The following is a 21,257-nucleotide window of genomic DNA, read 5'->3' as shown; positions in this document are numbered from 1 at the left end:
CCCCCTCCTCCCCTCACCCCTGCAGGTGGTCACCAACAGAGACACGCAGGAGACGCTGCTGTGCGTCGCGTACGTCTTCGAGGTGTCGGCCAGCGAGCACGGGGCTCAGCACCACATCTACCGGCTGGTGAAGGAATAAGAGACCGGGGAGCAGGGAGGGGGGCAAGACATCGTGTGCGCAGGGACGCGGGGTGGGGACCCGCGGGGGCAGCCCCCCCCGAGCGCCAGGAGAGTGGAGGTCATGACTCTTCTACCAGGAACGCGAACCCGCAGTGCCTAAGCCCAATAAACGCAAGACCTGGGCACCTTCGGAGGCCCCGTCTGGCTGTGTGAGCCCCGGGAGGGGCTGAGGGAGCAGGCGGCTGGCTGGGAAACGGGCGGAAGCAGCCCCGGGGTGCCGTCCTGAAGCCAAGGCCCCAGTGGACTCGGCCAGGAACGTCCAGACGCTGAAGCTCAAGACGGGTCAGCCCCTGCGCTGCACTGGAGCCGCTGCCGGCCACGCTGGGAGGCCTGCGGGGGGCGTGGGTCCGCGGCCAGCTGGGAGTGACGGATGCATCCGCCCTGGCCACCTCTGCTGCTGCTGCCCCAGGACAGCCGACAGGGAGGCGCGGCCCAGTCCCGGGGGGGTGGGTTTCAGGTGTGGAGGTGACTGAACTCTCGGGAGGTTGGAAGTGGACGCAGTCAGAGCTCTTTAGGTAGTTTTCATCCGTCTCCAGTCAGGGGCTCCGTGGCCACGCTGGCTGCCCCGGGTGGGGTGGGTCCCAGGTCAGGGGAGCCCGAGACAGCGAGTGTGGGAGTGCAGTGGTGCAGCCAGCTTTTGAGTGTGGGCGGTGAGGCCGGAGTCACGCGGCCTCCTCTGTGGTGGGAAGGCCAAGACAGTTGGTCAGAGGTCTGCGGTGGACCAGTGGTTTGAGACCACGCAGTCTGCATGGTCTGTGAGTCTCAGCGCAAACCCCTCCCAGCCAAGAAGCCTGCCGGGTGCCGCCTTGGAGCAGCCCAGGCCGTCCACGCCCTCCCTAAGTCCACTCCCTCCCCAAAGGTCAGGTTCTGTGCCCCGCTCCCCGCTGCACCTGGAGGGGACCCGCGGAGGGATTTCCCTGGTCTGTTTCTCCTGGGAACTGGCCTCAGTCCTCGTGTTCCCTGCTGCCCGAGCTGTCTCAGCGTGAGTGTCCTTCCTCCCTGTAAAGGGGGATGGGCGCAGTGAGGAGGAAAGATCACGTCGGTAAAGGGCCTGGTGCAAGATGCACCAGATACAGTAAACATTATTATCATCCCCTTATCCCTGCCCTCGGGGCTCTCGGGGCCCGGCTCTTTGCTGCCATCTAGCGGCCATTTGGCATCACCTTCTCTAGTGGGGAACCGCAATTCCAGGAGCCTGGGGCCGAAGGGGAACAAGATTCAACCTGCAGGTGGTGTGTGTGCCCAGCACTCAGGGAGATGTATGGGGATAAGAAGCGAGTAAGACGACGTTGAGGAGGTGTTACGGAGCAGTTAGGAGCAAGGGCTCTGGAGTCAGGCTGCTAGGATTGGAATCCTGGTGCTCCGCTACAGACTAGCTGTGTGGCCTTGGGGCAAGCTACCTAATTTCACTGTGCCTCAGTTTCCCCGTCTGTAAAATGGGTATAACAACAGTACCTACCTCGTGTATGCAGAGTGCCTAGCACGGTGCCGAGCACACAAGCGTGTTCGATACATATGTTATTATTCATAGCATCTGACTCCTTGCAATCTGAGAAGTCAACCTGGAAAACTCTTAAGTGGGGTGAGCGGTCCTCAGAGCAGCTGGAGTTCAGAGGTGGGAGGGGGCAGGGCGTGGAAGGTTCGGGGATGAGGGGGAAATTGAGAGGGGCTGCCCCTTGAAAGAGGGGCCACGTCTAGGTAAGCAGCCTGTGGACGGCTGCTAGGCTCCATGCCAAGTTGTGTGACCCTCGTGCGTGCGGGGACCCAGCTCCCCCTTGTGGATGATGTGATGTGGAGGGGGCCTTGGGGTCCCTGAGAAGCACTCACACGTCCTCCTCTGGTTAGTGTCTGCTAAGGCTCTCCCGCCCTCCCCCCTCCCAGCCCCTGTTTCCGGGGCTGTCAGAATAAGGGGAGCTCGTGACGCCTGCCCTCCCAGCACGACTGAACCTTCCAGCAAGGGCTTGAGAAGCGTGTGTGAGCAGCCTCTGGGCCCTGGGACGGATGCACACACTAGGTCCCTCGTTTTGTATCGTGGGTGAGGGCTGCCAGTGCAGCTGTCGGGTCCACGTGTTGGCTGTGAGTCTTCCCTTCTCTTTAGGAACTGACCTCAGTAGCCTAAGGGACACTAACCTACTTAGAGCTGGAAAGTCCAAACCGGTCACAGCCACGGAGAACACAGGTGCAGGCGCCTCTCCCCACGGTGTCGTGCAGACCGCGGCCCTCGGGGCCCGCAAATGGGAGACCCGACCCGGCCCCGCCTCTCCTGCAGCCTCATCTGACACCCCCCTGCGCCCCTCCCCGCCTTTCGGCTCTGGCCCTGGAGAACTGTCACTCATTCTTCAAGAGCCAGCGTGGAGCCACGTCTTCTCCCGCAGAAGGGCCGGTTGCTCCTGTCCTGGCGTGGAGAAAGCGTTCCATTCGCAACCCGTCAGAGCACCTGCCACGCGTCCCTGGACAGAGGGCCTGTGTCACCTCTTCCACCCTCACCCGGGGGCGCTGTGCTCTCCCCATGTTAAAGATGAGGAAGGTGGGGTCTGGAGAGGCCGGCTAACTCGCCTGAGGCTGAATGCGTTTATCCACTCGCTTAACACACGTTTATTTAACTTCTGCTTCGTGCCAGGCGCGGGACGTACTGATGGCCGAGACAGACGGGGTCCCTGGGAGGTTGCGTTTTACTGAGGAGGGAAGACAAAGTGAGCGGGTGAAGGACGTGCAGACTGACGGGTGCTGACAGGAGAGGGCGCCGAGGCCGCGGCCTGGGGGGCGGGCGTGACGCGTGTCCCGGGGACAGCGAGGGAAGCCGCATCAGGAACCCAGAGATGCAGGCCCAGATCCCGCCCAGGCCCTGCCCCGCGCTCGGGAAGGGCTTCGGCTTTTTCTGCGTGTGATGGGAGGTCCTGGAAGTGTTTTAAGCAAGGGAGTAAGACTGTCGGGTGTGATTTTTGGGAAACAGCGCTGGGTGGCCGTGGACCACAGAGCAGTGCGCGTCCTGGTTTCCGAGTGAGCCTCGCCCCCGGGACTCAGCATCTGGCTGGGGAGACCGTAGCTGCCCTGCTCTGTCACTTTCTGTAACCTGAACCCGCGTCTGGAACACAGCAGGTGCCTGATGGACGTTTGAAGGGTGCCCGTGTGCAAGGGTGTGACCCGTGCCTTTTGGGCCTGGGAGGGGTGATGGGTGGGTGTCCCCGAGCCTGCGGGATAGGACTCTGCTGACATCATCAGGAGTCAGCAGGCGGGGATGTGGAAACAGGATGGGTGCCTGACCCATGGGGTCCGATGGCCCAGCAGACAGCGCCCCAGTGACCACCAGTGACCTTCCATAGGGTGGGTGACCTTCTGCATGCGACAGGAGTTTGGGAGGCGCGTGTGACGCGGCCCCGCCCTTCTGGGACCGGAGCCAGGCTGAGGAGCGCGGGGCTGTGTGTACCAGCTTGGGGCCTCTGCTCCCTGGCCCGCCCACGGGGCTCGGAGGGCAGTGGGGTGGAGCAGGGCCCGGGTGTCCCTTGTTAGCAGGGGTGGCGACAGCAGGGAGCCCCACAGGGACCGGGCCACCAGTGCACACCTGGGCTGCACCTGCCTGGAGGAGGGACTCGAGCTGGAGCGGGGGCGGGCTTGATTTTCCCCCTCATCCCAGAGGTCACCGCGTTTGACCCCTTCTGACATTACTGCCCAAGACAGGAAACGAGACGGTAACTCCGGATAAGTTGTTCTTGAGAACGGAAGCCCTGGAGCCAGGCTGCTCCAGGACTGAGTTGGCTTCTTACAAGTCGTGTGACCTTGGGCGAGTGACTTACCCTCCGGGAACCTTTGTAACCTCGTGTGTGAAATGGGAATAAAGTGGGCTGACTGTGGGGAGGAAGAAGGTGACCGCACCTGTGAGGGGGCAGGTCCGCACCTGTGAGGGGGCAGGTCCACACCTGTGAGGGGCGGGCCCACACCTGTGAGGGGAGAGGTCCACACCTGTGAGGGGCGGGCCTACACCTATGAGGGGAGGAGTCCACACCTGTGAGGGACGGGCCCACACCTGGCCCGCGGGGCGCAGTGGGGCAGCGAGTCGGGCGAAGAGGACCGTCCCACCCGGCCACGGACGCTCACGTGTTCACACAGCACTCACACACGCTGAATACACACACACACTTAGGCGCACACACACACTCCTACGCACTATATACACCTACACACACTCATACACTCACCACATACCTACTCACTGTATACACACATATACACACATGCACCACACATACCTGCACACACAGCGTATACACACATGCTTACACACATTCATACACTCATCACGTACACACATGCGTATACCACACACCTACACACACACCACATAGACGTACACACACACACACACACACACACACGCTCATCGTTAGAGAGGCAAAAGCTCTGCTCCGATGCCCCTCGAAAGGCAGAGAGGAGGCCTCGGGGCTCCGGGTCGGGCAGACTTTCCTCCTCACTTTGGGGGGCAGAAACAGGGGAGCAGGTGTTCTTCATTGAGAAAATAACTCTCGAAAGGGAGGCCCAAGCCACTCCGAATAAGAAACTGTCCCGAATTTGGTTTCTGTGTTACTTCCTGAGACAGGACGGGTGTGGTGGGCACGCACCTTCGCGGAAGGCTGGAGCCCAGCGGGAGAAAACCGTGTCTCTGAGCTCATGGATGTCTGATTTAACTTTAAGTTTTTTGTATTCTGCTCTGTGAACCCCCTTTGTCTCCACATCTTCAGTAAAGTCTGCTCCACACACCAAGGCCTTTGTGCGAGTGATTTCTTTGTATGGAAATGAAGGAGCCCCAGGCGCTGTTGGTAGAGCACAAGGCAGCCGCTGCAGAGCCGTCCAGTCTGGACCAGGCCGGGGGAGCAGCGTCTCAGAGCCGCCCACCAGCTGACGGCCCCTCCCGAGAGGACAGGAGAAGGGGCCGCGCGCGGGGTGACGTCCCAGCCCGTCCGAGCCCTTGGAAGGATGTGCCTTGGCTGCCATCCGAGCCAGTCAGTCGCCTCCCAGCTCCTGCGAGGCTCTGGGTTCTGTGAGCGCCGCAGTTTCAGACGCAGAGCGTTAGGTGCTTAATAAGCAACAACTGGACTCAACCCCCCGGATTTGAAGAGCCACGAAAGCAGGAGGTCCGGGCCGCGCCTGGCAGGGTGTCGTCCCTACTTTGGCCTCCTAGGAACTTGATTTTAGCCCTTGACCCGGGAGTGAGTGGGCCCACGGCACTGGCTAGCCAGAATCAGAACTGCGAGTTGCAGCGGACTGATGGGCCCAAACCCACTTTACCAGTTCGCCTGAGCAGACCCAGGGCACGTGTGTCAGCACCTGCCCTCCTCCTGGGGGCCCTTCCTCTCCAGGAAGCCAGGTCACCCGCAGACGGTGGCTGGTGAGTCTGTGCAAGCGGGGACGTGAGTGACCTCGAAGGACCGAGTGCCAGCAGTGGTGAGCGTGTGAGGCCCCGTCTGCACCTTGGGCGCCTGAATCCTCCCATCCGAGGATCGAGGAGTCCTTTTCTCTGGGTGAGAGGTGGCCCCTCTTCCGTCACCACGAGTCCCAGCACGTGGTGCTGAGAAGCTATGATGCCTGTGAGCATTCGGCCAGTGGGATCCCGCAGACCCTAACGAGCACTTCCGTTCATCCTCACTGGTTGTGGGTTCATAGGGGATCGTTGTGCGTCCCTGTTTAGCCCGGAGCAAATCCCCCCAGCTCTCTCCCTCTGAGTGGTGCCCACGGGGGCCTTGCTCTACCAGTCTCATCCCAAAGGTGGCGGCTGCCAGCCACCTGACACTACGCCCTCCCCTCAGGCCAGGGAGCTGTAGGGACAGCGCTGACCGTGGGCTTTTCGTGGCGCTCAGGTTCGTGGGTAGCCCTGGCATCACCGAGGGGCTTAGGGTGTGGGATGGAGAGAGGGAAGGACTGGGAAAGGAGGGGGTGAGGGGCGAGCCGGGCTGGGAGTGCCCAGCTGTCCCCCAGAGCTTGTCCCGCGGGTGCAGGGCGGCTGGTGTGGCCCACGGCAAGCATTTATTGAGCACAGACTGTATGCCAGGCACGGCTCTGGGTGGGAGCATGGCAGGTGGGACCAGGGGTGTGCAGGGGTCTTTGCTCTCACGGAATTTCCGTTCTGGTCCGAGAGACTGATGAACAGTAAGCAACAAGAAAAAAGAAGTGAGCAGGAAGCAGTTAGTGCTTTGATGAAGGGAAAACAGGAGGATGTCTTAGAACAGGGTTTGGCCATAGCGGGCCTGCTTTTGTAGAGTCTGGGAGCTAAGAATGCTTTTTATGTTTTTAAATGGTTGAAAAAAAAATCGAAAGGAGACTAGCACTGTGACCTGTGACAGTGGTCTGCGGTTCCAGTCGCAGTGTCGCTAAATCGAGTGTCACTGGAGCAGGTCATGGTCACTGTGACCCGGGGTCCGTGGCAGCTTTCGAGCTACGATGTAGGGCTGGGAGGTGGCAGCGGAAACCACTCTTGGCTCATGGTGGCCCTTTCCAGGAAAAGCTCCCGGACTCCTGAGTCAGGGAGTGACGTGGGGGGGCGGGGGGGCTTCCTCGGAGCGGGTGGCCATCGAAGGCCTCTCCGAGGTGACAGCAAGAGTAGCCACGAGACGACCCAGGGAAGCGAGCCTCCACTTTGAGGGCGCTGAGGTGGGAATAGGGGCAGGAGGGACCGGGGTGCAGCTGGGGTAACGTCCCATCCCTATCTCATGGGCCACATCTTCATTGCTTGGCCTGCAGGTAGCAATGGTTTCAGGGACGTGGTTCTCCTCCCAACCTGATCTATTTCCTCTGGGTCTGTTTTGGCCTTTGTCGTTTGCGCCAGAGCCTTTGCTCAGAAGGTCACCCTCGGTCGTCCGTCTCTACTTAAGACTGGCACTGACGCTCATGGGAGACTCAGAGCAGGTGGGCAGGTTTGGGAGGCCGGCTGCATCCATGGCTACCTGGCAGGGCTCTCGTGTTAGAATGCAGATTTCTTTAGGGCAGGGCTTCCTGGCCGGGTCAGATTCCATGGAAAGGGCTCCCCCAGTTTCTTGCTGTGGAGAACAATCCGGCTACCAGCATCCTGGGAACCACGTGGGAGAAAAGTGCTGCCCCCCCACCCCCAGTGTTCAGTACGGAACCCCTGTTCTGCACGGGGCTCTTGTGTTCCCCTGGACCCGGTGTCCCCCACCCTGGGGACACTCTGTATCATCCTCTCCAAGGGAAAGAACTCTCAGCTTCTGCCTGCGTAGGGAGGGGCACCCCCCAGCTGCGTGTGGAGTCAGGAGAGGATTTAGAGCGTCACCTCCTTCGGAGCCGCCCTCCCGTCCCCACCTCCGCTTCCAGAGACGCCCAGTGCTGTCAGCTCTTGACTCTTGGCGAGTTCGTTGGTAGAAACTATGTTTCTTTCTGGCTGTCCCTGGGGTAAGGTTCAGCTCTCTTGGTGTGCTAAGTCAGCTGGCACCCATCCTTCTGTTTTCCGAATTTTTGTTCCTATCCTCCTGTTCTCTTTGTCCTTTAGGATTTATAGCTTTAAAAAAAATCCTTATGTGGTCATCTTAGAAGGGTTTCAAGAGGGATCAAAATAGATGTATGTGTTGAATCCACCACCTTTGTCCTGACTCACTTATTTGAAGTGTCGCTCTGGCTGTGATGGAAAAGGGGAGGGGCAGGGGTGAGTGGCAGCAGGGAGACCCAGTTAGGAGGTCACTGCAAAGTCAAGGAGGGAGGCGACGTGCCCTGGACGCGGGTTAGTGATGGAGAGGAAAGGAAGCCAGTGACCTTGAGATGTGTTTTGAAGATTGTCACTATGACTTCCTGAGGCTTTTGGGTGCAGGGAGGGCAGGAAGGTGGGGAAGCAAGATTAACTCCATGTTTCCTGGCTCAAGTCACATGTTTACTGTGGTGGGAGAGGCTTGGGGAGGAGCAAGTATGTGGGTGGAGATCAGAGCTGAGTTGAGATCCCTGTTAGACCTCTGACTGGAGGCTTCCGTAGCAGCTGCCTGTGTGATTCTGGAATGAAGGGGAGAGGTCAGGGCTCGGTCTAGGATTCACGGGTGCCTGGATTGGTATTTTAAGTCTTGAGACTAGATGAGAGCACTTAGGAGGAGAGGTGTCCCCAAGACTGCCCTGAGTCCCTCCAATGTTGAAGGGGAGAAGAGAGGAGAGGAGAGGAGAGGGGAAACCAGGAGAGAGTGGTTTTCTTCTCAGTAGTGGAGAAGAAAGCATTTCCAGGGCAGCGGTGAAATGCTACTGGCGCGTAGATTAAGGTGAAGACAGAGAAATTACCACTTGTGACAGATACGCCCTGGTTTCCCCTTCTTCCTGAGTAATCGGATCCCCCATTTTTAGCTGGGCACATGGTCACTCAGAATAAAAGCCATATTTCCTAGTCTCCCTTGCAGCTAGACATGGCTTTGTGACTAAGTTTGACCAATGGAGATAAACAGAGCTGCAGTTTCCAGAAGTGTCCTAATAGGGAGAGGGCACGCTCTTCTTCACCTCTCCTTCTTTTCAGTTGACTGGGGTGTGATGTGATGGCTGGATTTCCTGCAGCCATTTTGGACTCTGAGATGACCTTAAGAATGGAAGTTACCCATGGTAACGCAACGAGATAAAAGGCTCTTGGGTCTTTGATTCCACGGACCACCATTACAGCTCTGGACAGATTTTATATGAGAGAGAAATAAACTATCTTCTTTAAGTCACTTGTATTTTGTGGGTTTTTTTGTAATTCGCAGCCAAACTTATTTCTCATCGATACCTCCTGGGATCTGGTGATAAACACAGAGGCAGAGTGTCTGAAGCATGAACAGCTGTAACAACAACAACAGGAATAATCCCACCCCTGACTCTTTATAGCACTTTTCAGTTTCCAGAGCACTTTCAAACCCGCTGTCTTGCTTGACGTTTGCAGCTGCTCTGTGATGCTGTAGACATTTTCTTCCGAGATGAAGGAACGGAGGCGCAGAGAAATCACTCGTGGCGCCTGGTTACTACATCGCAGATCGTGTGCTTCGACCTGGATTCTCTGGTCCCTCCTCGGTGCTGGTGACCGTAGGTGGACAGTGGGTTGTGAATGTATAGGAGGTTCTGCCCCAGAGCTTGCCTGGTGCTGGGCAGAGAGCTGGGAGCTGGCCCCGAAGGCCCCGGGAGACACTGGCCTTCAAGGGCAGCAATGAAAGCTTTCTCACTTCTCAGGGAAAATGTGTCTATTTCCCCAGGGGTGGAGACTGTGCTGGATAATTAGAGGAGTAAAGATCAGACAGCCACCAGCACTGGAGGGAAGTGTGTTTGCCAGCTGGCAGGCGAGCGATCCCATTTTGGAAGTACTTGGGTAGCAGTCAGACGTTCAGAGCAAGAGTCTGCGGAGCGTCCTCTGACTGTGGAAATGTTTTCTCGGTATCAAAGGGGATCTGCTTCTCTTTGCAGCCTCCCTTCCAGAGGCCGAGCCCAGCACTTTTGAAGTTGGGCACGCTTCTCTCCTTCTGCTTTTCCTCTTCGGTCATTACTTTGCTGACTTCTTTCCAATTTCTCTCTCTAAATCCCCACTGATCCTGATGTAGACCCTTTGTGGCGGGTGTATGCCTCTGATCGCTTGGCGATTGTTGGGGAGATACAGACTTTAAGCTGATTATGGGTTGCACCTTCCTAAGTGTTTGCGAAGTTGAGATGACTTTGAGTGACTTGCTTGAGGTTATGTAGGGAAGTGCAAGCTGGAACTTGAAGCCAGCCTTGGGACTTGTAAGACCACACGCTGCCTCCTAGAAAACCAAGAGCCCCCGGGAACTGCCGTTCTGTCCGTCCCACACAGGGCCCCCTTTAATCTTTTTTTTTTAATTTATTTATTTTACTTATTGAATTTTTTGGCTGCGTTGGGTCTTGGTTGCTACGCATGGGCTTTCTCTAGTTGTGGCGAGTGGGGACTACTCTTCATTGCGGTGTGCGGGCTTCTCCCTGCAGTGGCTTCTCTTGTTGCAGAGCACAGGCTCTAGGCGTGCGGGCTTCAGTAGTTGTGGCGCGTGGGCTCAGTAGTTGTGGTGCGTGGGCTCAGTAGTTGTGGCTCGTGGGCTCTAGAGCGCAGGCTCAGTAGTTGTGGCGCACGGGCTTAGCTGCTCCGCGGCATGTGGGATCTCCCCGGACCAGGGCTCGAACCCGTGTCCCCTGCATTGGCAGGCGGGTTCTTAACCACTGCGCCACCAGGGAAGCCCAGACCCTCCCCAGCCCCACTGCTGGAGGCACATTAAAGCGAGCCTCACATGCCTGCTCCAGGGAACGGCCCGGCCCCTCCCCACGTACCACAGGCCCACTTGCCCTTCCCCTTCGTCTCACTGAACCTTGGATTCCTGGCCGTGGTCCCTGGCTTTGATATTTGCTGCTGCTGCCTCAGACTTGGCAACTCATCACATTCCCCTTGTAGCTTTTTGGGCCTCGGGTTTTCTCGTTCACCCCGTGCCCTGTTCCTGCCTCTGGTCTGTGTCCTCTCTCGGTCTTGAGTGAGGCGCGCCCTGCCCCTGGCCTGGGCCGGAGATGGAAGCGGCCTTCAGATAGCACTGTGGCCAGGGGCCTAAGAAGACCCAAATCCTTCTCTTGGTCACAGTTCTTCCCCATCGAGGGAGAGAGATGCCTGCAAGAGGCTCAGCCAGGCACGTACCACTGTCTTTATCAGGTGAGACTCGGACCCCAATGTCGAATTCTAGAAGGGTTGGCCTGAACGCCTACTACCAACAGGCCTCATTTATCCCATAAATAATTGCTGAGCACCTAGGATGTGTCCGGCACGGTTCTGGCTCCTGGAGATGCAGCAGTGAATAGAATCAAAGTCCAGGTCCTGGGAGAGCTTACACAGTAGTGGGGGAATCACACGACAAATAAACAAAACTGCGCCAGGCCTCCTGTCCTGCTTATCCCCTCTCCCACCACAGCCGTACCCAGACAGTCTAGGGTACGATCTCTGTGCATCGGGGAGTGCGAGAGTCAAGGGCAACGGAGGGCATTTGCCTCCATGTCTCCTTAGAGGAGACAGTGGCTCCCCTCTCCCGCGACCGTATGACAGCAAGACCGCCTGTCCCATCCACAGAGAGATAGACGTGGCCCATCCGGCTGAGGGAGCAGCGTTGGCCTTTGGTAACTGGGACCTCGGAAAAGAGCCATGTCCACATGTGCTCACATGGAGAAAGCATGCCCTCCTGGCTCAAAGTGCGGCTCCCTTGCATCCCTGGAACCCAGGGGCTCTCACCCCACACACCCGTCCTACTGGAATCAAAATCTGCAGGTGACTCCTATGCACAGCAAAGTGCGAGAAGCAACAGGCTAGGCTTTTTGACCAGGTGCAGAGAAAAGCTGCGCCCCCCAAACTGGGACCAATCTGTGATCATTCCTCCTCCTCGGAGGCGGAGCAGGTGATGGGCTTCCTCCCCTGGCAAAGGTATGCATTTGAGCAACACACTCATCATCGTTTGATTTAGTTACTATAAATAAAATAATATCAATAAAAATAGAACTTAAAAATTAACTTCAAAAAAGGGCGCTTCCTTTTCATTTGACGTAATATTTTCAACTGTCAAAATTTCACCAAATAAATATCATTCTATACCTTTGTATTAGTTTATAAACTACTAAGTCACTATCAATGGAGTTTTTAATGTCTGAGGGGAACTTTTATGCATGGAAAAGAATACTTCATGTTATTGGTGTATTTTAAGTTTTTTTTAATTGATTAAAGTTGTAAAATTTAAAGCCTGATCTTATTAAGTTCAACTTGTAAATCTTGCCGTTTGGTTCAGAAGGCTATTCATTTTTTTGTTAAATATCTTTTTCTTTCATTAATGTTCGGTTACCTTACAAATTCTCTAAACATTTACTCTCACAAACTGGATTAATTAAATTAGCTCAGACTATTTAAACTATAATTAAGCGCTTCAAATATCTAACAAGGCAGACTTACAAATCTAACAAAATCTTAGCCACTAAGCATTTAACACTAAGAACTTAAACACTGTTCACGAAACGTAACAAGTCTCAACTTAAGATCTCATCAGATTTATTTAGGTGTTTAACCTTCACACTTAATCCACCTCCGTATTAAACTAGCATCACAAGTCGAATATATCACATACTTCTATACTTTTCCAACACTGTAAACAGCAGGTAAAAATTGTTCACTTTAAAATGGTTAATGGTTAATTTCATGTTATGTGAATTTTTTAAAAGAATTTAAATTTTAAATTATATTTTTAGGGAATTCCCTGGTGCTCCAGGGGTTAAGGCTCCATGCTTTCACTGCCGAGGGCGTGGGTTCAGCCCCCGGCTGGGGAACTAAGATCCCACAGCCAACCAACCGCAACAAAAAATAAATTATATTTTTCAACTTACTCTCCAAACCCAGATAAAATATAAATTAAATTACCCTAATGGTTACAATAATTAACTGTTACATCCTTAAACCTATCACAAAAGTTTTAATATATATTTGTGTCACATTTATATTTATTGTCAAGCCTCTATCTAAACAAGACAAGTAGAACCAGCCTCACAGGTGTGGTGAGGTGACTGCAGTGAAGGTTTAGGACTCGGATACACTTTACACTTTGGGGATATCAGCTCCGTGTTTGGAGCTGCCAGACTGTTACAGATATGGAGACTCGCCCACCTGGAGACCGGGTGAGGCTGGGAGAGGGGTCTGGACGTCACCCAGCCTGGCAGTTATCTGTGGGAGTGGCTTCTTGCAGTCAAATTTCGCCTGCCACGATAACAAAATTCCTAAAACCCTCACCTTAAAGAAAAAAAAAAGACACCCCAGTGCCTCCTTCATCCCTGGGTGTCTCACTGCCTATAACAGCACAAGAAATTCACAGCTTAATTATTAACCAGCACTTGGCTATGGTGTGCACATTGCTGGAATAGTTGACATTTTTGGGAGCTCACATACACCTTTTTTTAGTGCAATCTGGATTCGGTATCATTAGGGACTCGGGCTTTTTGTAAGTTTTGATTCCTTTCTGATACTCAGATCGTCCGCTTTGCCTTGTTTTGCTGTGTCCCTTTTCCTTTTCACACTACCTCACGTGTCCTTTGAAATGCTGTGCTCTGGCCTCATCTAGCAGACTTAGGCCTGCTTTGACCTTTCTGCCCCGAGGCGTGGAACCTGCTGCTCTCCGGGGCGGCCTGGTTTCTTTAAGTGGTGAATGTTATAAGTGACCAATATCTGGGCACTCGTGGTGCAGATCGCGTTATCCGTGTGAGAACGGAGGGAGGACTCTCCATTCCCAGTCCACTCCAGTGAGAGAGCCGGAAAGTGAGTTCACATGGATGTGTCCAATAACCTCCAACCTTGCTCTGTCCTTTAGAAAATATACTTTAAATGTGAGAGCTTCTCATTTGATCCCCCCCTTTAAATTCCAGCTTTTAGCGACCAGCTGCTGCTTCTTTCATGTCATGCTATACATATTTTAATTCTAATATAATGAATTTTTTCATGTCATATATGGATGTACATCAGCTTGCATCCTGGACTTCCTGGCTAGGGCTGCCGGTGCACCCCGCTTCACTTGTACGATCCTCCTGTCTTATCAGCCACCGTCCTCTGGGCATTTTATTGACAGTCACACAATTTCATCTCTTGCAACCTTATGGAATTCACTAGGCTGGGTTCCAATTTCAAAGCATCAGCTGGGACGCTCTCCTTTCTCTTTTGCCTTCTGGCTCTCCTCGGCCTTTTATGCTGGAGATGGGCTGTCATTTTCTTTCTCCCTGTTATCTTCAAGACGCCTCTCTCAGGTTGTCTCAGTGTGTGCGCCTCAAGCATCTGCTTTTTAAGGAGGTCAGCCTTTGGGAGGAAATAAAAATCAATACATACTTAACAAAGTTAACCTGTTTGACACAACATATTTTTGTAGGTAAGCAGATTTCTTCTTCGTAGTGCGTATGATGGAAGAAGGCAGAGAACACAATTTCCATCAAAGTCTAAGCCCCTCTCCCCAATACCCCATCCATCCCCAGCCAGACCCTTGCCCTCCAGTGCTCGCCACTTTGCCTTCACCCAGCGGCCACCTCCATCCAGCACACTGCACCGCAGTGCCAAGCCAACGCCCCGAATCCCCTTCCCTTCTGGGAGGACAGACCCCAAGGCGTCCCCCAATCCCTGACTCCTGGTGTTCGCGCCTCCCCTTGAGCTCACGCACCTGTGACTTGCTTCTAATGAAGAGACCAAGTTTCTATACTTCTATAATTCCTTCCCTCCTTCTATGGAAACATCTACTAGTTGTGGTCTCTTATCTTTCCCATAGATTCAAGCTCTTTGTCTCAACTGGATCCCCCCCGTAAGCTTTTTAAAAAAACTTTTAAATTTATTTATCTATTTATTTATTTTTGGCTGAGTTGGGTCTTTTGTTGCTGAGCGCGGGCTTTTCTCTAGTTGCGGTGAGCGGGGGCTACTCTTCATTGTGGTGCACGGGCTTCCCACTGCGGTGGCTTCTCTTGTTGCAGAGCACAGGCTCTAGGCGCATGGGCTTCAGTAGTTGTGGCACGTGGGCTCAGTAGTTGTGGCTCGCGGGCTCTAGAGTGCAGGCTCCGTAGTTGTGGCGCACGGGCTTTGTTGCTTCGCGGCATGTGGGATCTTCCCAGAGCTGGGCTCGAACCTGTGTCCCCTGCATTGGCAGGCAGATTCTCAACCACTGCGCCACCAGGGAAGCCCACCCCCGTAAGCTTTTAAATATATATGTATATGTATTTTCTGTCCCATTTTTCCCTTTCTTCTCCTTCTGGGACTCCGATTACCCATATATTAGACATTTTGATATTATCCCACAGATTCCTGTCACTCTGTCATCTTTTTCCTTTCTGATTTTTTCCCCTTTCTTTCAGATTCATTACTTTCTATTGATCTATCTTCTAGTTCATGTTCTCTTTCCCCTGGATCTTCATTTAGTCATTAAGCCCACGCAGTGAAATATTTTTATTCCAGGTATTTAGTTCTAAAACTTCCATTTGGTTCCCTTTTATATTTTCTACTTTGGTTTTCTGCTGTGGTTTCCTATCTGTTCTTTTATTATAAATGCATTTTTCTTTATACCCTTGAACACAGTTATAATAGCTACTTTAAAATCCTCGTCTAATAATTCCAGCATCTGAGTTATCTTGGGATTGGCCTCTGTTTGTTTTTCCCTTGAGAATGGGTTACATTTCCCTGGTTCTTTGTATGCCGAGAATTTTGGGTTATATTTTGAAGGTTATTTTGAGGAGGCCCTGGATTCTATTTTATCCCTTAGAAAAGCATTGCTGTTTTCCTTTGACAGGTAATTAACTTGGGTATTGTCAACTACAAACATTGTCTTCCTTGTAGCAGGCAACTACTCAAGTCTCAGTTTGGTTCTCTTATCTTTGCCGGGATTCCTTTCGTTTTTCCTGCTCAGATGTGGTTCAGGCATGAGTCGGGAGACTTGGGCAGAGTTTGTTATACAGGGAATTCTGGATTCCTCTTCTCTGGCTTTCTCCTTCCCAGGACTCACCCCTCACTCTTCAGCAACCGTAATTGCTCTGGGCTCCATCCTCTGGTTCCTCCTGCCAGAAAGACAGTGGGTTTTCTGTTGCAACTTTATCCATCTTATGCTGCAGAGTGACTGTGGCCAGCACAGGTAAAAAAATTTATTTTACTGAGAAATCACCTCATGCCAGTTGCTTCATCCACGTTTGAATCCCCTCCAAAATCTCCCTGCTTGGGTTCCCTTTCCAGAGCCTTCAGGTAGTTGGGTTTGGGGGCGGCGGGTGTTGTTTGGGTTTTGTTTGTTGCGTTTTTTGTGGGGTTTTTTTTGGCTTTGTTTTTTTGTATGTTGTCCAGGGTGTATAGCTATTACTTGTGGGAGGTTTGCTCTATTAGGACCTGATTCTTTTACACCAGAAGTAGGACTCTTCCCGCAAGGTTTTACAGAGGCTCCATTCTCCCATTAAATTCCCCAAACCCTCCCAAGCTCTACAACCTCCTTCAGTCACCTGCCCTGTGTCTCTTCCCTGTGGGAAGAAGCCTATTTTGGGAAGAATTGTCTCACTATCTCCCTCTGTCAGCCTCCATCCCATTCTCAACTCTCCCCAGCACAGCTTCTGCCTCGTTATTGCAAAGAAATGGCTGTTGCCAAGACCCCCAGGGACCTTAAACTCACTAGAGCTGATGGGTATATTTTGGTGTTTTTTGGCTGCATCACACAGTGTGTGAGATCTTTGTTCCCCGACTAGGGATCGAACCCGGGCCGTGGCAGTGAAAGCGCCAAGTACTAACCACTGGACCGCCAGGGAAGTCCCTGATGGATACTTATTAACCCTCATCTTCCTTGAACTCACCGTCTGCCCCGTCAGTCTAGTCCTCTTCCCCTCTTGCCCATCTCCGTGATGGCTCCGCCAACCGTCCTGTGAGGCTGGCCAGAGACCTGACAGTCATTCTCGACAGCTTCCCCCCCGCCCGCCCCCAGTCCTTCAGATCCACTCTGTGCATGTCGCTTTCTGCCTCTCTCAAGGTCTCTCTCAAGTCTCTCCACATCCCCCTTTGTTACCACCACCGACTGGACCAAGCTAACTTCACCTCGTGCCTAGACCACTGCTAAAGCCTCTTGCTCCCCTCCAGCCAGAGGGAAAGTCTCACAATGCAAATCGGATCCTGTCTGAAAGGCTCCAATGATGACTTACTTATCTTCGGACATACCTGCACGTCAAAATCCTTCGCGTGACCCAGCATAGTCTGCTGCCTGTGTGATACTTTGCCCTAACCCTGCACTGTGACCTCCACAACTCCCTCGTCCCAGACACATTACATTTCCTGTGCTGTGGCCAATTCCCGTTTGGGTTTAATGCTTTTAACTGGACGGTCCTTTCACATGTGATTGTGGTCTGCAGGGCAGAATTTCAAGTGTGGTTTTAAATCGTGGAATTGCCCTTGGAAAGCACACAGAACGATTCAAAGAGCATTAAGAAAGTTGATACAAATGCGGCCATACAAATGTATGGCTACTACTGTTACATTTATTGATTCCAACAAACCAGCAAATTCCTCAGGTGCTCCTCACACTGTTCAGATAGCTGGTGTCCATGTGGCACGCGTGCACACACACACACACACACACACACACACACACACACACACACTGGCGGACAGTTACCATGTGCTTCTCAGTGCGCCACATCAGGTGGGCAAATGCAAAGAGCTTTAGCTCACCCGAAGGCCTTCCGCAGGGGTGATCTGCTTTTCTTGGCCTCTGTGCCTTCTGTCTGATTTCACAGTGTTGCCTGTGCCTTTCTGTCTTTACAGAGTGCGTGCTGACCACCAGGAATTCCAGCAGAGAAGCTGCACTTCTTCACACAGGGGCTGACTGAGACTTCACAGAACCTAGGCAGCTCCAGACCAACCCTGCTCTAGAAGTGCATGCTTTCTGCAGGCACCGACCCACCCTGGCTCACACATGCCTGTGTGCACACCCACTCCGAGTTACGTGTCTATTTTACGCTAGTGATTTTGGTCAGTCTCTTTTAGTTTTTCATGCCTGAGAACTCGGATACAAGCCACTCTCGCCCCTACAACACATCTGAAGGTAGCCCGGAGTCTGAAGGCCCTAATTTGGTCCAAGGGTTGGCAAACTGTGGCCTGATGCCTGTTTTTGTAAATAAAGCTTTAGGGGGACACTAAGTGCTCGCTCACTCTGTGTTGTCGACGGCTGAGTCTCGTACTACAGTGGAAGAGGTGGGTACTTGCAGCAGAGACCGTACGGCCTGCAAACCCTAAAATATTTAGTAGCTGGCCCTTTACAGAAGAAGTTCGCAGACCTCTGACTGTCTACGTCTTCTAACTGCGTCAGCAACCATCAATAAGAAAGTAGAGTTGCCAGATTCAGCCGTTAAAAATACAGGACACTCAGATAAACAACGAAATTTCAGATAAGTGATGAATATTTCATTCAGAATAAGCACGTCCCAAATATCACCTGGCAACCTTCTAACAAAGGCTTGTACAAGACGCCTGTGGTCTAAGGCTCCCTCAGCCCTGCCACCCCTGCCTCACTTTAGCTTGGGAAGAGAAAGAAGTTTGAAGGAAGGAGGTGCCCTGGGGATGATCTGCGTCCTTTACAAGAGAGAGCGTGAAAAGGAAGCAGAAGAAAGTCGTTGGTCACTTCTTCCTTCCTCACTGTAAGAACTTGGGAGGTTTGGGTTTGGGTCCCCTGGGGGCAGCTGGCAGGCTGCAGTGACCAGCAACCACTCTTCACATTTCATGAGCAAATGTTGTTGAAGGGGATGGGGAGGGATGGAGCTGTTTCATTTTTCATGCTGGAAAGTGTTTCTTTAAATGAGCAGCTCCACTGTGCATTTAATGGATGGTCTTTTTTTTTTTTTTAAAGTCTTTATTGAATTTTTTACAATGTTGCTTCTGTTTTATGTTTTGGTTTTTTGGCCTCGAGGCATGTGGGATCTTAGCTCCCTGACCAGGGATCGAACCCGCACCCCCTGCATTGGAAGGCGAAGTCTTAACCACTGACTGCCAGGGAAATCCCTACACTCTGCCTCTTACTGTCCCTTTGTATCATCTCCATGTCAGAGGGGTGGTCGAAGTCATCTTAGATGGGAGATGCCTCTGAATTAGCATCTAGCTGATGGAAACTGGATGAGGAGACAGTCCTGTGCCCATTTCCTAGCTAAATGACCTGGAAGACATTACCTAACCCTTCTGAGCCTCACTTTCCTCCTCTGTAAAGTGGAAGGATGACGGCAGCCCCTACATCATGGAGCTGTTATGAGGATTCAACGATTCAGAACACGTGAAGGACTTAGAACCGTGCCCGGCACACAGCACTTGGCGAATGTTAGCTGTTGTTCTTTGCTTTACCAGCTGACTTGAAGAGACCAACGGCCAAACATGGAGTGTCCCCCAAACCCAGCCAGCAGCAGTGTGAAGTCTCCCCACTAGGGGTCGCAATTCAGCAGGTCCTGCCTGTCCCTTAGCTTGACTTTTTGCTTATTATCATTTTTGATTTGATTTGGTGATTTCAAGGGGATATAAACTAACACACTATCTCTTGAAGTATCTGGGGATCCAGAAATTCCAGAAGAATTGCTGACGTCCAGGGCTGGAAGAAGCTCTTTGGAGTGCTGCCCTTGTCCAGAGTTAATGCGACACGTAATTTATTGTCCAAACCAAGGCATTTTGAGAGTGAAAGGGGGGCCATTAACAACGGTGCCAGGACAAGAGGAGTACATGGGATGTACCCCAAGATCCTGGACATGGACATCCCATCTATGGGGGGTTTTCCTCATCATTTTCAGAATCCTCAGGACAGAAACTCCTAAGGAGTCCAGTACAGTAAACTGTGACATTGTGCTTAGGGGGGTGTCTTAACTCCCACAGGTGTCTTTCTGCCCTAAGAGTGTCCTGCGTCCTTGTCAGGTCATTTGTTTGAGTTTGTCCTCGGTGGACACGGTGGGAGTGTGTCTGCCCCACAGACCTCGAGGCACCTTGCCCTCTTCTATGTTGAATATTTCCTTATCCTCTATGGCTTTTCTCCCAGCTGTAAACCCCTTCAGAGGCACAAGCCCTCCATCTCTGGATGTGTCGAAGGAGGGTGAGCTGTGTGGCCACTTTCTGGGTTATTGCTGAGGGGATTCTTCTTCTTTTTAAAAAAATTTTCTTGAAATATAGTTAATTTACAGTGTTGTGTTCGTTTCAGTTCTACAGCAAAGTGATTCAGTTATACATTTACATATATCCACTCTTTTTTAGATTCTTTCCCATATAGGTCATTACAGAGTACTGAGTAGAGTTCCCTGTGCTATACGGTAGGTCCTTGTTGATTATCTCTTTTATATATAGTAGTGTGTATATGTCAGTCCCAATCTCCCGATTTATCCCTCTCCCCCCACCTTTTCCCCTGGTAAACATAAGTTTGTTTTCTACATCTGTGGCTCTATTGAGGGGATTCTTTTAAGGTTTCTTCCAACCCTAAGGCTCCATTGTCCTATTATTTCAGATTTGCTTATCTCCCATTAAAGGGCAGAGAGAGGCTAATGTTTGCACCCACCATGCATCAAATGTTGTGCTTTTGCCTCAGTCATCTTGGCCATCCCATCAACCCTGTGGGATTGGTATTATGAAACCCCATTTCACAGGTGAGGAAACTGAGGCCTAGAGAGGTCACAGCCCATAAGAGGCAGAGCCAGAGTTCAGTCCCAGGTCTGGCTGGCTCCAAAGCCCTGTCCTACCACGTGAGGCTGCCTCCCAGTGTTTTTACAGTAAGATGACTCCCACAGCGGACATCACAGGCAAATCCCTTCACCTCTCTGGGTCTCACTTTCCTCTTCTGCAAGCTGGGCAGGGTTAGTTGCATGTGGTAATGGCTCCACAGTGACTGGAGAGAATGGGGCTTAGGGGTCAGCCTGGGAAGACTTTATGGGGGGCATTGAACAAGGGTTGGAAGGAAAGAAAGAGGAGTGAGGGGGGTGGATTATTGGGTTAAGTCTAATGGACAAAAACAAGATTGTGTGTGTATGAGAGGAGGGGGCCCAAGAGATGAGCAGAAAGTGCCATCCAGCTAGGAAAGGCCAAGGGGACCCTGGTGATTAGTCAGGTTAAAAACCTTTGTCTCAAATCATACTTAGTGCAGGATGGTGCAGGTGGGAAGCACAGAACACATTTGCATGACAGTAATGAAACAGAGGAGAGGTGGCTGTGCAGTGGTCACTTTGGAAGGGAGTCCAGGCCCAGAAAGGAAGGCCTATAGGAAGCCCTGGGCGGGAGACGCGTAACCTGAGTTTGTCCCACTGCAGTTCAGGTCCTCCGGACGCACGGTGCCCTTTACCAGCACTTGGAGGCTGTTACTCCTGGGGAGGTGGACAGCGGGTCCTCCAATAGCCTCTCCGGGGAGGCGGTCCCTAACACACAGCCAGGGAAGGCCTGCCTAGGTGTGCGGGCAGGCGGGAGGCCACAGAGGCAAGGCTGCGACCCTGGCCGGGACCGGACGGCTTTGGGCCGGTGTCTGGTCGCCGAGAGCAGAGGCGCGAACTCCCAGGCCCTGACCACCCCAGACACTCTGGTCCTGCTGCGGCTCTAGCCCCTGGGGCAGGGGCAGGAGTCG

General features: G+C 52.7%; 1 protein-coding gene across 1 annotated transcript in view; it reads left to right on the top strand.

Moving 5' to 3' along the window:
* TEAD4 (TEA domain transcription factor 4) overlaps window positions 1–4,939 on the top strand; it is a 40,050-nt gene extending 35,111 nt beyond the window's left edge. The window contains exon 11 of the mRNA XM_060307001.2: window positions 26–4,939. Within this exon, the coding sequence (XP_060162984.2) occupies window positions 26–139 (114 nt within the window). The 3' untranslated portion in view covers window positions 140–4,939. The remainder of the gene's footprint in view (window positions 1–25) is intronic.
* The last annotated feature ends 16,318 nt before the right edge of the window (window positions 4,940–21,257 follow it).

This window comes from Globicephala melas, chromosome 10 (assembly GCF_963455315.2).
Source record: "Globicephala melas chromosome 10, mGloMel1.2, whole genome shotgun sequence".
Lineage (NCBI taxonomy): Eukaryota > Metazoa > Chordata > Mammalia > Artiodactyla > Delphinidae > Globicephala > Globicephala melas.
Note: the sequence above shows the minus strand (reverse complement) of the source record. Positions and strands in the feature narration are given on the sequence as shown.